The sequence below is a fragment of the Protobothrops mucrosquamatus genome, unplaced genomic scaffold (assembly GCF_001527695.2).
Source record: "Protobothrops mucrosquamatus isolate PMUCROS unplaced genomic scaffold, P.Mucros_1.0 scaffold_19, whole genome shotgun sequence".
NCBI lineage: Eukaryota > Metazoa > Chordata > Lepidosauria > Squamata > Viperidae > Protobothrops > Protobothrops mucrosquamatus.
Genome location: NW_015386095.1, coordinates 774006 through 788842, shown reverse-complemented (window position 1 = coordinate 788842; position 14837 = coordinate 774006). Strand labels below are relative to the sequence as shown.

General features: G+C 37.0%; 1 protein-coding gene across 1 annotated transcript in view; it reads left to right on the top strand.

Moving 5' to 3' along the window:
- Nucleotides 1–14837, top strand: part of VWA3B (von Willebrand factor A domain containing 3B) — an 85007-nt gene that overhangs the window by 50106 nt on the left and 20064 nt on the right. Inside the window, exons 17-23 of the mRNA XM_015830485.1 lie at nucleotides 1556–1728; nucleotides 2480–2572; nucleotides 3323–3362; nucleotides 3471–3627; nucleotides 5127–5245; nucleotides 5942–5992; nucleotides 12127–12346. Of these exons, the coding sequence (XP_015685971.1) occupies nucleotides 1556–1728; nucleotides 2480–2572; nucleotides 3323–3362; nucleotides 3471–3627; nucleotides 5127–5245; nucleotides 5942–5992; nucleotides 12127–12346 (853 nt within the window). The remainder of the gene's footprint in view (nucleotides 1–1555; nucleotides 1729–2479; nucleotides 2573–3322; nucleotides 3363–3470; nucleotides 3628–5126; nucleotides 5246–5941; nucleotides 5993–12126; nucleotides 12347–14837) is intronic.

Genomic DNA, 14837 nt, shown 5'->3' with positions numbered 1-14837 from the left:
TTTTTTTTACAGTCCCTATGCAGGTTCAATATTTCTTTTAGGATATTTGATTTCACTATCTCTTTCCATTATGTGAATTTTAGTTCTTTAAAGTCCCTATCCCTTTAATATGTTCATTACCATTACAATAATGTATGAATACATTTCATTTTTTATTTTGTTTACAGAAATGTCTTCAGCTATGTCACTCAAAGCATGCTGGTACACCTCTAATTGGCAAACATTCTAAAGGGAAACTTTATCATGAAATCTGATTAATCTACAATATATCAACATACAAAATATGATACATTGGATATATTGGACAAATATATTCCATATATTTACAATTTTCTGATTATCTTAATAAGAATTTGTTGATTCATGCTGTTTCACTTTAGTATCTTTTAAATAGAATGGTACTAATATCTAGTAAACTTCCTATCCTTAATAGTTCCAGATTTATATATTTTTAATATTAAAGTATTATTGTTCATTTCATAGTGTCTCTACATTTGTCTTAACTTGTCCTATATTTTCTTTCCTGAAGTACAGTGTTGAATCTATTATATGTCATGCTCAATTTCAGAATTATTTTAAACTTTAGTATGTATATCCTCTTTCCTCTAAGTTACCCTGGTTTGGGCTTTTTCTAGACATGGCATCTCTAAAATGCCAGAGAAGTTCTACTTTTCAACCAGTGCCTTTATCTTTGTTTTCCAGATGTTGTACTCCTTCCTATCTGTATGACATTTTCTGGTTCCAGTGTAATAGTTTTTAAAAATGTTTTATAAGAGGTAAAAATGTGTCTTAATTAGGACACTCTAACTCTCAATGAGTATCCATAATTTGTGGCTCTAAATGCTAGTTCAACCATATATTTGACCAAGTGCCTGAAATAAATTGGGATAATTATTTTTACATAACTGGAATCATCTCAGTACTCAGTGTTTAGTTATGGTCCATAGCTTTTGGTTGGAAAATGACTTTGGGCAATTTCCAAATTTCCATTTACACCCAGCATACTTCCCATTAATCCTATAACCCAATCAGAGCATGCACATAAATTCAGCTAGCAAAAATATAGGTTGAAGCTTATTTATTAAACATCAGCAAATATCAAAATAGTTAACTGTCCAAATGGGACAAAAGGCAGACAAAACTGGGTGAGGGAGACATGAACAACAGGGAAGAAGTACAAAAGGCAGAGAGGACTTAATACCAGCAATTGATATTAGCAATATTTCTATATCTGTCTATTTCAGAAGGCATAGAACTTGACAGAGCCACTGAAGACAATATTGGAAATAAATAGCATGGACAGTCCCAACAGGAGGAGTTTTCAGTTGTTCCACTTTAACCCTTTTTATATACATAACAGCAGCAGAAGAGACTAAGTGATCCCGCTATTCTGTGCTATGAAAAAAGCAATATAGTGGATGGGGATGTTGTATTCAACAAAATCTTGATATGTGGATTAGTTTGATTGCAGTTCACCTTTCTCAGAGTACTTTCACCCAAATATATGTATGTGTGAGCTATGGCCTAGGTAGTGACTTGTCTGTTTCTTAAACAGACAACCCAGGCAGACTTTTGCTACAATCCCAGTAACCATAGAAGTTGAGGGACTGAACCCCTCATCTCAAGTTAGGCCCTATTCTGCCTTTGAAGAGACTGCATCAGCTTCATCAGAACCCGATATGGCATTCTCTGAGAGTCCAACCACAAAGAAGAAAGTTTTATATGCAGGTAAAGGAAATTACAGGGATTATTCAGTTAAAATATGTCTCCTCTTTTGAGTATAGATTTTCTTCTACATCACATGTTTCACATTGATGCTCACTGTAACAGTCCTTATGGTTCCCAGACCTATGCAATCAAGGATCTGAAAAATGACCATTGTGTATGTGATTTAATAATAATACCAGAGGTACTTGTGGTCAAGTAGTTTTAGATACCTCTTTCTTACTTCATAGTATGAAGTCTAATAGATAAAGCTTGGAGTATAGAGTGTTTGCAGATGGGAAGAGTCCCACTTGTAATTATTTTTTATGGCTTTTTCTGATGTTCTTTATACATTTCTTGTGCACACACACAACTCTCCCTGCAACCTCTTAAGAAAGAAAAAAATTGAATGGTCACATATTGTAGTATTCTTTAGGTGATAATGGTAAGCGTCATCTATTTAGAAGCATCTTAGGGTTTGTGTCTTAAGATCTATTGTCCTTGGTTAAAAAAAAGAGGAATTATCTCTTAACTTGGAATTTAAAGTACAAATTGAGGAACTGTTGAGAGCTACTTCATTCCCACAGTCATTAATTTTCTAAGTTAACTGGGTCCTTTACTGAATTTTAATATCCACCAATAGCTAAAAGTTGAAAAGTACAGAAGAATTGATAGAAAAACATGTGATTGGGAAAACATTCTTGCCTAAAATATATTATTGGTCATTGTGAGACTTCTTTCCTTATTTATGCATATGTGTGAATGTCTTTTGTAGAGCCAACAAAGAGTAGCATGCTTAGAACTCAACGCTACACAGCCAAGCCTTCTGAACAAAGTCAAGATGGAAAAACTTCAGCTGAAAGAAAAGGTAAGTTTTCCAGATGAGCTTTCCCATCTATCTATCTACCATTCTGCATCAACAGCTTTAACAGTTACCTTTAATGCATATTGTATCCCTCTTGTGCTCATTTTCCCCTGATTTGGGGGCAACCATTTGCTTCACAGAGGCTGGCTAACTTAACTGGATAGCAAATAGCACTTGGTGCTTATCACTGGATGGATTTTTTTTAATAGACTGTATTTTTATCTAATATTTTTTCCACTGAGTTATGGGAATGGAACATGTTCATTTCCATTCATTTTATCCTAGAAACATTGCTGCGAGAGATTTAAGATGAGAGATGACTGATCAAGAGCACCCATGAATGAATATCTGAATCTGTTTTAATCCAAGAAAATGTCATGTTCTAAACCTATATTATATTTATTCTCTTTTAATGTAGTAGTCTTATTGTGTAATACCTCTGCATACTCCAGTACTGTAGTTGACTTACTTCCTTTGGCCTGACCTATAAATGCATCTGGGTTTCTCCTAGGTTTCTCCTAGTTTCTCCTATAAATGCATCTGGGTTTCTCCTACCCCTGAACATTGTTGGTGTGGCTGCCTAAGTAGTATTCCATCTTTCATACACTGCAGTTTTCTTACCTATTAAACTTGTTTTCAGTCCTTTTCTATTTAATATCCTAGTCCAGATTTTATTCTGATGAACTTGAATTTTTTATTATACAAGTAAACAACACTGACACTATAAAACAATTTTTAAAATTTCCCCTACAGAACAGAAGAGCCCAAAACCTGAACAAAAGATAAATGACGAGTAAGTATATACAGTAGGCAACAAAAAGAGTATGTTCCTTCTTTTGAGAATAAACTGTCACTATTGGGTTGGTCATGATGTGTTTCTCTCATTTTTTCTTTTAAAAAGCTCTTTGGATATCCCTTCAGCTCAATGGCTAAAGATTCACGGTTTGATTGCTAAAAGACTTACCATAATGGATGCCTTAGCCCCAACAGCAGTTGCTCGTACAACTACTTATATTCCAATTTTAGATAAACATGTCGTTTCCAAAGTATTTGATGATGTAAGTCTTTCTTTGTGATTTTTTTTGCTGCTTTTAAAACATTACATTCTGTATTAGTCTAGTCACAGACTGTTATCAGATCTGTGCTGCCTATTCTTTCATTTTAATTGTGGTAGAAGGTAGAACACCTAGCAGAATCTAGGAATATTTTCTTATAGATGTTTCTTATGTTGTGAGGCTATTATATTTGGGACCACCCTTTTGGTTTCTCCAGATTAATGGTATGCCATCCTAAGAAGATGGTAATATAGTGGCTAGTTGACAAGAGTTGCAATGGCAATAGCACTTAATATAATGCTTCATAGTGCTTTACAGCACTCTCTAAGCAGTTTACAGAGTCAGCATATTGCTCCCAACAATCTTGGTCCTCATTTTATCAAACTCGGAAGGATGGAAGACTAAGTCAACCTTGAGCTGGTCAGGACCGAACTGCTGGCAGTCAGCAGAATTAGCTTACAATACTACATTTTAACCACTGCACCCAATGGAGTAAGAAGGTAATTGGTGAAGCTGTGTTTCAGAAGACATGCAACAGGGAGACGGTTGTGTCTGCATTATCTGGGTGACACTGTACAGCACTGAAGGTTAAAAATGATGGCCACAAATAGCATTCCTCTTTTGCATGTAATAAGCTAGCTAGAAAATGGTTCATTAAATGTGTAATGATCTCTGAGAGCTTTAAATAGCAATAATTTTTATTTATTTATTTTATTTATTCACAACTTATATGCCGCCCTTCTCCCCATGGGACTCAGGGCGGCTCACAGCATGTTAAAACAATATAAAACATTTCCCCTCTAAAAGCCAATTAAAAACCAAATATTTGTTGCTGTGTCTTGATAAAATCCTTAAAATTGTCCCTATTTAAAATTCACCCTAGGTCAGACCCGCTTGCTGNACGGCACCCTGAGGAGGCCCGCTCTGTGGGAGCGTACCGGTCTGTGAGAGGGAATCTGTGGCAGAAGGCGGTCTCGGAGGTATCCAGGTCCGATGCCATGGAGCGCTTTAAAGGTGGTAACTAACACCTTAAAGCGCACCCGGAAGGCCACTGGCAACCACACACTGTCTCAGTTTAAGCTAAACAATAAAACTAGTAAAAGCTTTTATGAGATTTGCAATAATTCTATAACATTCTTTTTTTGCTCCATAATTTGAGATAATAATTTATATTTTATTGTTACTCCAATGATGCTGCTTACATCAGTTGCTACATGAATACTAGGCAACTGTATTGCCATGGTTTTTGTTTTCTTGGTTAAATAAAGTGGATCTTTTCCTTTATGGTGCTTGAAGTCAGTTTTATTAGTTATTAATATAAATTACTTTTAGCTGTTGTCAGGCTTTTAAGGTAATTTTAAACTGTACTAGGAATTTTGTTAAAGGGGAGCGTGTAATACCCATTAGAGTCTAATAAATGTTAGATTACATGGGAAAGTTGGGAAATTAGATTCCAAGGTCTTTAGATATAGAAATAAATGTTTTGTTGTATTATGCTACAGATATTCCCTTTCGCCCATGTGAGCAGTGATAAGAAATGTGTCACCCTGCTTAACCCTCAAGCAGTAGATCTTGATGCCTACAGAAAGAAGGTGCAAGAAGCAATAACAATTTATGAAAGGCAAGTCTGATTATAGGATTTAACCAACTGGATATTTTTCTGGTGTGAGAACTCAAGATCACCTATTGATGGGCTTTTATGGGTGAATGATTATTATTGAAGAATAGTTTATGTTAATGTGCTACACTGACCAGAAATTTTTGAGTGGATGCTGGGTTTTTCTTTTTTCTTTTTGTAAATACTGATTGATGAGAATGATTCCCACACCTAGCAAGAGGAAGTACCTACATATACCTTCTTCTTTTCTGAGATATTTTGATATTAGATGAATGTTTGTTGTGGCTCTGTTGTACTACTATGAATCAAGTGGGGGTTTTATTTTAGCAAAATATTTTTGAGAGAGGCAGCTTTGTGAGCTGTTTAGCAAAACCAAGAGAGTTTTGTGATTTCCAAAAGACCAACGTTTTTATTTTCCTGTGAGCTTTTGAAGATCACAGTCCATATCAAATGTGAATTTTCTTGAGGTAGATTTGTCTAGGACAGACCTAAGATTCAGAAAGCTACAAGGGTAATCCTTGACATCTCTTGTTAAACAGTTGGCTGATGGAAGACCTTAGTCAATAGAAAGCCATTGCCAGGCATAAAGAGGACCCGCTTCTATGCATACTGAGATTCATAAGCTCATTCTTTTAGATTGTTCATTGCCTTTAAACAAGTGGGTTGCACTCTGAAAGATTGTCTCATTTATCTTTATAGACGCCTTGACCAAATTGTTTGGAAAGCATTACCGCAGAAGGAAAAAGAGAAGTAAGATGCCACATTCTGTTTCCTTTATCAGATGTTAATATGTTAAAAGGATTAATGGGGTGAATGTTGCTGTTACCTTATTTAGAACACACTATAGATATTAAGAACTTTTGTATATCTTCAGTACTTCCCACATTCATATTGGATTGGGGAATGAAAATTATATGGAAATTCTGTCCCTGGTGCCTTATGAATTATTGTTGTTTTCATGCATGGAAGCCATATTTGATGCTTCTGAACTGGGAAAAAGCTTTTTTTCTAACTGACCTCAAAAGAAGTGCATTCAACCTGCCTTGAAAACATAATATGGTTAATTTAAGTTTTTTTTTATTTTTTACTAAGTTTATTTTATTAAATATGAGCCTATGTGCCATTAATTATAATGTAAAGTAAAAAGCAGGAGCTTGTCACTCTGTGCTCACACCGTGAATTCCTCATACTGAAACTACCCAATGGTAGCATTGGGATCAAATGGAACCTAATTCTAGTTGCTAGTTGCAGTAGTTCTGTATGACTATTTGCAGTGAATCAACAGATTTCTATATAGGACAAAGCAAGAAAATGCATTTTGATACTGATATACAGGTTCTGAGGTTTTGCTTGATAAAAAAATACAAGAAACCAGAAGTTACCTTTAAGCTTTTACGTTTTTATTCAGCTGAACAAAGATGGACTCCTCTAAATGAGAGAAGCCCCGAATGACAAGAAATCCTTGTATTTATTCTTTCTGATTACATAAGCAACCCATCCAGCAAAGGTGACACACATAAGATAAAGATTTCACCCAGTAAGTCTGGCACACTGTAGATAAGAAGGGAGAAAGCAGAAGTAGCTAAACATGTTCCCTTTTGGGTGTTTCCCTAAAGATATCGTATGTTCTTGGGTGGGTTAGGACATTGGGTGTTTTCCTTGCTGTCCTTTCATGACCCAGCATCCAGGATTCTGCAAGTGCCCAAAGACAGCAGGCCATCTGCACATATTCACAATTGATACTTCCTATACAAGGGGTAGGCAACCCAAAACACTCAAAGAGCCACTTGGACCTGTTTCCCACTGAAAACAAAACACTGGGAGCCGCAAAACCCTTTTGATATCTAAAATGAAGATAACACTGCATATATCCTTTTTTACCTTTATGATATATATATCATATAGATACACACACACACACACACACACACACACTGTATATATACATACACACACACCTCTCATAAAGGTAAAAAAGGATATATGCAGTGTTATCTTCATTTTAGAAGTCAAAAGGGTCTCTCTCTGTCTCCCTCTCCCTCCCTCCCTCCCTCTCTCTCCCTCTCCCTCTCTCTGCCCTTGGTCTGCCAGTCCTCTTCCCCCACTCTTTCTTTCTCTCTCTCTTTCCCCCCCTCTCTTTCTCTCCTACCCCTCTATTTCTCTCCCCCCCCTCTCTCCGATCTTCTGCTTACCTGGCAAGCTGGCTTCAAGCTGTTCTCCAACAAGCTCAGGGATAGGCAACCTGGGCTTTTTTATGACTCATGGACTTCAACTCCCAGAATTCCTGAGCCAGCATAGCTGGGCTAGCTTGTTCTCTCCTGCTTCCTGCTTCCTGCAGAGACGCAGCAAAGGGAGGAGCCCCGCCCAAAAAGCTTTTCAGCTTGTTGGAGAACACCATGAGTCTACTCTCTTCTACACACACACACACACACAGAGAGAGAGAGAGAGAGAGAGAGAGAGAGAGAGAGAGAGAGAGAGAGAGAGAAGCAGGGAAGCGCAAGTGCCTCTCTCTGTCTCTGTCTCTCTCTGCAAATGGCAGAGGAGGCTGGGAGCCACAGATGAAGGCTCAAAGAGCTGCATGCGGCTCTGGAGCCGCAGGTTGCCGACCTGTGTCCTATACTATCTCCTAATTCCGGATCAACAATACCCTTCAGATCTTTTTAATCTCAAAGTCAGCTCTGTTCTAGGAGTGGCCTTGGGCCTTAAATGCCATGACTTTAGTTTTCTTAATGATTGAGTTCTAGCTGGTCTTCTTTGCAGCTGTGTTTCTGTTTTCCATGCTCTTTTTAAGATTTGTGTTGCTGCATCAGCTGCATGGTATAGAGATGCAGCAAGATTTGGGGAGTGAATGTTTGGTTATGGAGATGGTCCATTATGGAGTTAATATAGAATTTGACAGAGTGGCCAGTATGCAGCCATGCTTGATGCCTTTCTCAGTGTCAGTGGCACTGATGAAATGGCCCAGGGTGGTTATACCTTATTTAATTTTTAAGTGAGGTCCCTTCACGTGTCATACATTTTAAGAAAAGTAGATGTTAGTCACTTAAGGTAGCCTCCAGTGTTTTCCACAATTTAGTTGAGGATATGGAATTAAATGCTTTGAAGTTTATGAAAGTGGTATAAAGGGAGGTTGTGTTGCAGGGAAAACATTTTTCAATGAGCTGATGGAATACTAGGCATTAATCAATGGTGGATCAGCCTTCCCTAAAGCCCAGCTTGCTCCTCTACAATTATGTTTTCTTGTTTCAGCCAGCCTGGAAATTTCCATTACAGGTGTTTTCCACAGAATGTGCTGATTGCCTTAAGGAAGTTGACTGATTTATAATTAGCAGGATCATCCTTTCTTTTTTTATATAGGGACAATGATCACAAGCCCCTAGTCCTTGGGAACTTGCCTATACATGTCAATGCAAGTAAATAGTGAGGCCAGAGTGGGGCCTCAGAAGTCCATGTTGTTTTTAATGGCCTTTAGACTCTTTGAGGTATCACAGTCCAAACCAAGAACTCAAAAGTATTTTCTTAAAATAAAATGGTAGGGGAGTCTTTTCATACCAACCTTGGTAAGGACAGTACAGCAGTTACTTCCTCTACAGACTTATTATTATTATCCTTTGTTATCTGCTGTTCCACACCACCTTTATACACCTGCCCTTTCAATAGAGTAGTTTTTAGCTTTGCTAGCCCTGAGTCTGCAGACACTTAAAGTCAGGAGGTGTGGCTTACTTACAAAGAAGGTGGTGTTTCCTCTTCACCACAATTAGCTTGACTGAACTTCTTCAGGAAGATCTGTATCTTCTTCTTTTTTTAATAAATATTTTATTAATTTTCTAAGTTTACAATCATAAGTACTTAATAAGCAACATGTTGTCTGGGTCTATTAGTAATTCAGTGGTACATATTAACTTTCTCAGTCTAGTCCAATACTACACCATCCAGTGCTTCCTCGGTCCTCTCTTCTTCCGGTAGTATGCATTTTTCCATACTGGGCAAATACAATTCTTGTTACTGTTAATACATATACAATTAAATATAGACATCTTCATCACATTTTTCTGATATTATGCATAATATTGATAGTATCAATTTATAACATCTTTTCTAGCCAAAATATATTTCAATTGCATTTGCACTTAAAATCCATTTATTCAATCAATATCCAATTATATTTGGATAACCAAAGGCTTCCCTCATTCAAACCCTTTTAGAATTTTCATATTTCCCATCTGATAATAAAGTATAATATTCTAGTTACAAATCCTATCCTTCTAATTATAATACTTTTATTTCTAACAGTTACCTATTTTCTTAGCCATATTCAAACATCTGTTTAGTAGTATAATATCCCATCTAATAGATAATAACCTCAATTTTCTTCAGTCTTACTCTAGCTTTTTTCCTTTGCCAGATAACTTTCCAAGTCAGTACATTTAAATCATCAAGTAGTTCTTCCTCTGATTTTGTACATATTATTTGAAATGAGGAAAAGAATTTGGTTGAAGAGTTTTGGGAAGAATGCTCAACCCATTTATATTCATTAAACAGCCTCCATCCTTCTCCTTCAGTTTTCTTGTTTGACAATATTCAGCATTTCTCCCAACAGCTTTATCATCCATTCGATCAGCTCTTCTTCCTTATCCTCAAATGTGTTCTGAGATCTTTTCCATTTCCGGTGTTATCACTGCATCTTCTAATTTTTCATTTGTCTGTATCTATCTGTTAATTCCTTCCTTTAGGTCCTCCATCTTTAGATCTGTTTCTTCTAATTTTCTTTCTGTTTTCTGGGTTATTACTTCCTTCTTTGCAGTCATTGTCTGAATTTATAAGTTTAGGTTAGAAAATTGTTCTTTTATCTCATTTGCATTATTTTTAATCTCAGCCTGAAATAAAACAATTGTCTATTGGATTTATTTCAACATGGAAAGAAATATAGGGTCCCGAACACAAATAAGCAGCCCAAGAGTTTTTGTTTATCCCTTTTCACAGCTGCAGTCTGCAAAAGTGAAAGTGTCCAGGAACAACAAAGGGTCTTATCTGAGTCTGGGCTTCAAGCCAAGTTTCCCTTAAGCATAATAAATTGTAGTGCCATAATTCTCCACTAGATGTCATTGACACCGTCTTCCAGCTTTCCAAATCCAAGCTTATTTTGCAAACTTTCAAATATTTTTTTAAAAAGTCTCAAAGGTACTTTTAGTCCCCAAATTGGAAAGCTATAGATCTGTATTAGTTCTAAATTGATATTGTAGTTTCCTGTTTTCCCCCAAAGCAATTAATTTGCCGCTTTTCCTTTCCTGAGGGAGCAGGGCAATAACTTCCCTTCCCTTTCTCATTGGGGAGGATTCTTTGCTTTGGGCATTCTTTTTTCCAGGAAAGTAGTGGTAGGGCCATAAAAAGAGGATAAAGTCTCACCCAGTTCCATCCACGTTGCTCAGAAATTGATAGTTAGTGCTTGTCTTCGGTTGTCAGCAGCTTTTGACTGGCCACATGAATGTAGCCAGTCTTTCCCCTGCTGATTTGGAGGGCTTCCTCAGATCCAGTGGAAGGGCCACCACCCCTCTGCAGTCAACAAGGGTCCCCTCTTTCTTTGTCACTTCTTTGGGGTGACTTTTGACCCTTTTTAGGGTCCTGAACGGGGTGAAATCGAACGTGGAGGACGGAGCCCTGTATTCCTGCATCCGTTACACTGCGATGTCAAACCGGAAGTCCAGGAAGATCTGTCTGTTCTGTTGGTCCCTGAATCTGACACCTGCTGTGCAGTCCTGTCTTGACTGTGAGCAGACTACAACCTCAGTATCCTTAGTCATTTCCCTTTCTGTCTTTTTAAAGGCTAATGTAATTGGAGGATGTGAAGTTGAATAGCCCTGAAAGAACTTAGCTCACATGCTTCTATTACTCATTAGGGAATGCTGTCTTTAGTGGCTGCTCATCAGTTCTTCTTCTCAGGGCAGGTCCATCATACATGTAACCTGATGCAGATAGGCTTTGACATTTTTATTTCTATTCTTTTGAATGATCAGAGCAATATATATAGTGTAGTCTAACAACAGAATCATTAAAGTGATTTTTCAGACTCCAATTTGTCAAGACTTGTCTAGTGGCTACACTCAGCTGCATAAATTTGGAGAACTAGTAGATGGAACCTACACTGTAACTGTTCATTGCCACCTGGTGGTTGATAGGTCAACAGGTCAACAAATATTAAGAATGGCTGCTGGAATTGGGTATGTCTAGTTCAGTGAAAACAGGGACTAGGGGTGACATGGTAGCTCAGGGGTTGCCACACAGAAGAGGGGGTCAACCTATTCTCCAAAGTACCTGAAGGCAGGACAAGAAGTAATGGATGGAAACCAATCAACGAGAAAAGCAACCTAGAACTAAGGAGAAATTTCCTGACAGAACAATTAATCAGTGGAATGACTTGCCTCCAGAAGTTGTGAGTGCTCCAGCACTGGAAGTTTTTAAAGAAGAGATTGGACAACCAACTGTCTGAAATGGTATAGGGTTTCCTGCCTGAGCAGGGGTTTGGACTAGAAGACCTCCAAGGTCCCTTCCAATTCTGTTCTGTTATTCTGCTCCATTCCAAATGCATACTGACAGTACTTTGTGGGGTAGCATTATTTATGTCCTGGTCATTTCTTCCCAATTTTGGGTTGGAAAGGAAACATAGCAATGGAGCTATGGGAGAGCCCTAGAATCATCCAAGTTAGCTGGAGAAAATGCAAGAAAAGGTGAGCATGGAAACAATAGGAATCTTTTACCCAACAGTTGCCCTTCTCTCAATAAAGGATACACTTGATACAGTTAATATATATAATTGATTTTGGAATGCTAGTATCATAATATATACAAATAATAACACACAATTAAGACATAACCTTTGTTGCTAGATTTGAACAGGATCAGCCAGTGTCCTATGTGGAACATAAAGAATCTTTGCTTGAAGCCTTAGCCAATGCAAATTGGCCTGTTGCCAACGAGGACCTTGTGATGTTGGAAGATGAAATTCTAACAGCATTAACATACCTGCAACAGGCTTCTGATCTTCAAATAGCCTCCAAAGAGGAACCCCAGAGAATTTGCCCACTCCACATCTGTCCCACTAAAGAGGTTGGTGGTTGCTATTTTTTATAATTGTTGTCTTTTGAAGAAATTTCCAAGGAAGCTTCTGTAAATGAAAGAAGAATGAAGAAATAGAAACAAGACTCCATAAACAAAAACAATTTACAATAGCAACCAATGTTTTTTAACCTTGCAACTTGGTGATGTATGGACTTCAACTCCCAGAATTCCCATGCTGGGAGGGGAATTCTGGGAGTTGGTTCACACATCTACAAATTGCCAAGTTTGAAAAACGCTGCAATAGTGGCCAAATATGCAGAATGTGTGATTTTGAACATCACTTTTCAAATATTTCTAGCATGTTGCTGTCAAAATTTATTTTTTGAACTAAATGTGTACTGAAATGATGCAACAAGCACTAAAAATGAAAAATACATGGATTGTTTTAATTTTATTGACAGTTTCTGTAGCTCAACTAATTTGGAGATTTTGGGTAGTTAATTACAGGGTAATAGCATCAAATAATATTGAGATCACAAATATCCACACTAGACATCACAAAACATTCAAATAAATGTTAAATCTTGGCAAAATAAAATTGCATTGAAAGGCTAGGAGGGAGGACCTGTTCAAACCATGGGTGGGAAGGGTGGAGAGTTCCAGAATGTGTGGGCCATAACAGAAAAGACCATATTCCTCTAATCTTCAACATTTGTTGAGTGACCCTGACTAAAGTGGGAAAATGTTCCTGAATATTTATTGTATACAGCAACTTGGAGGGATAATATCTGAGTTGCTTTTGCTCAATTCAGCTTGATTCATGCTTTCCACAGTGTTTCCAATTCATCCTGGTAATGCATGCTTAAATATCATTAGCATACTGATGACATTTTCTCCAAACAAATGGATGATCTCTCCCAGAGAGCCCATATATGTGTTAAATAAAATATGCAAGGCTTCCAAACCTCATGGGACTCCACACTGAAGCCACAACAACTTTGGGGTCCAGCTTTCCATAACTATAGATTAACATTGCCTACTCTAGTTGGAATGCAATTATCATGCCATAATGCTCGCTTCTGGATGATCAAGCAAGATGACATGGTTAATGGTGTTGAATACCATTAAAAGATCTTACAGTATAGGACCAACAAAAGTACACTTCCCCATCAGAATCTCCATGAAGTTCTTTGATCAGAACAACCAATCTAGTTCAGTTCTATACTTGCTCTGACTTAAGATAACCCATTTATTTTAGGATGCCATCAGCTTCTCCAAGAACATTGGAGACCAGGTAAAAATGATCAAAAACTGCTTTATAACAGTATTAGGAAACCTATGGCTTTGTAGATTTTGAAGTAAAATTTCTAGCAGATTGATCAGATGGGAGTTGTAATTAAAAGTTATCTGCAGGGCAATAGGTCCCTTACCCATGCTTTAAGAGCAAAATGTGCTATGACATTTTGTTATGAAACTTCCTGAAACTCTCCTTAGTTTCTGAGGAATTTGAACTACTTATTCTGTAAAGTTTCCAAGGGCATTTTGAAAGAGCCCAGATGTTAGCATCGCAATGCTTTGTTAAAATATGGCTGCAACGTAATATGTAGTTTGTTCTTAAAAATTTTAATCTGGAGATGTAGTCTCCCTGTTTCCTTCTCCTACCTCGAGGTCAATTCATTACAGTAGGAAGGGAGGCATCATTTTTATATCAGAAATTGTCTAGGGATTATTTCTTGATTGTAGCAAATAAAAAAAAAGAATGAAAGAACCAATTAATGATTGATTGATTGATTGATTGAGTAATATTGAAAGTAGCTGTTAAAATTACCTGATGTGTTTTTAGCATGGTCTTTGACTAAGTCTCCAAAATCTGCTCTATTTAAATATAAGAATGTATTACGTGCTATGTTGATATTTCCCTGAGAAAGCAAGGCCAAATAATGTGAATGTATTATTTGGAATACTATTTGGAGTATTATTAACATTACTTCATATTTGGATAATGCTTTTCATGCATTTTAGTATGCATGTATATATCCAAACACTGAGTATCAGGCAAGCTCTCTATTCAGAAGGTGTCTGCTAAGGTAAGGATTTGAGAAACCAAACCCCTCAGAGTAGTTTGACTAGAGGGGCCTAGAAGCCCTGTCAATGAATGAACAAGTGAATAAATTTGTTGAATCCTTAACCTTTGTTTAAATGATAAAATTGCTGACTTTATCTGCATAATGGAAGTACTCTTGGATTTTTCCAAATAAAATGGAGATGTGTTGATTTTCTAAATCATTACACTTGGGGTGAAAAGGACATGAAACATTTTAATTTAGCTATTAGATTACTTTAAATATTCATTTCAAGGAAATGGGCACCTTGTACTTAGCTAGGAACAGATACTTTGCTTTTTTGATTGACTAATGTAATCTGTAATTGAAATGGACAGATGATAAATGAAAACTCTTGCCTTTCAAGGATTACATTCAGTCAGGGAAATGGGAATTATTGACAAGGAAGGTTATTAAAATGCTAATAAAGACTTTTT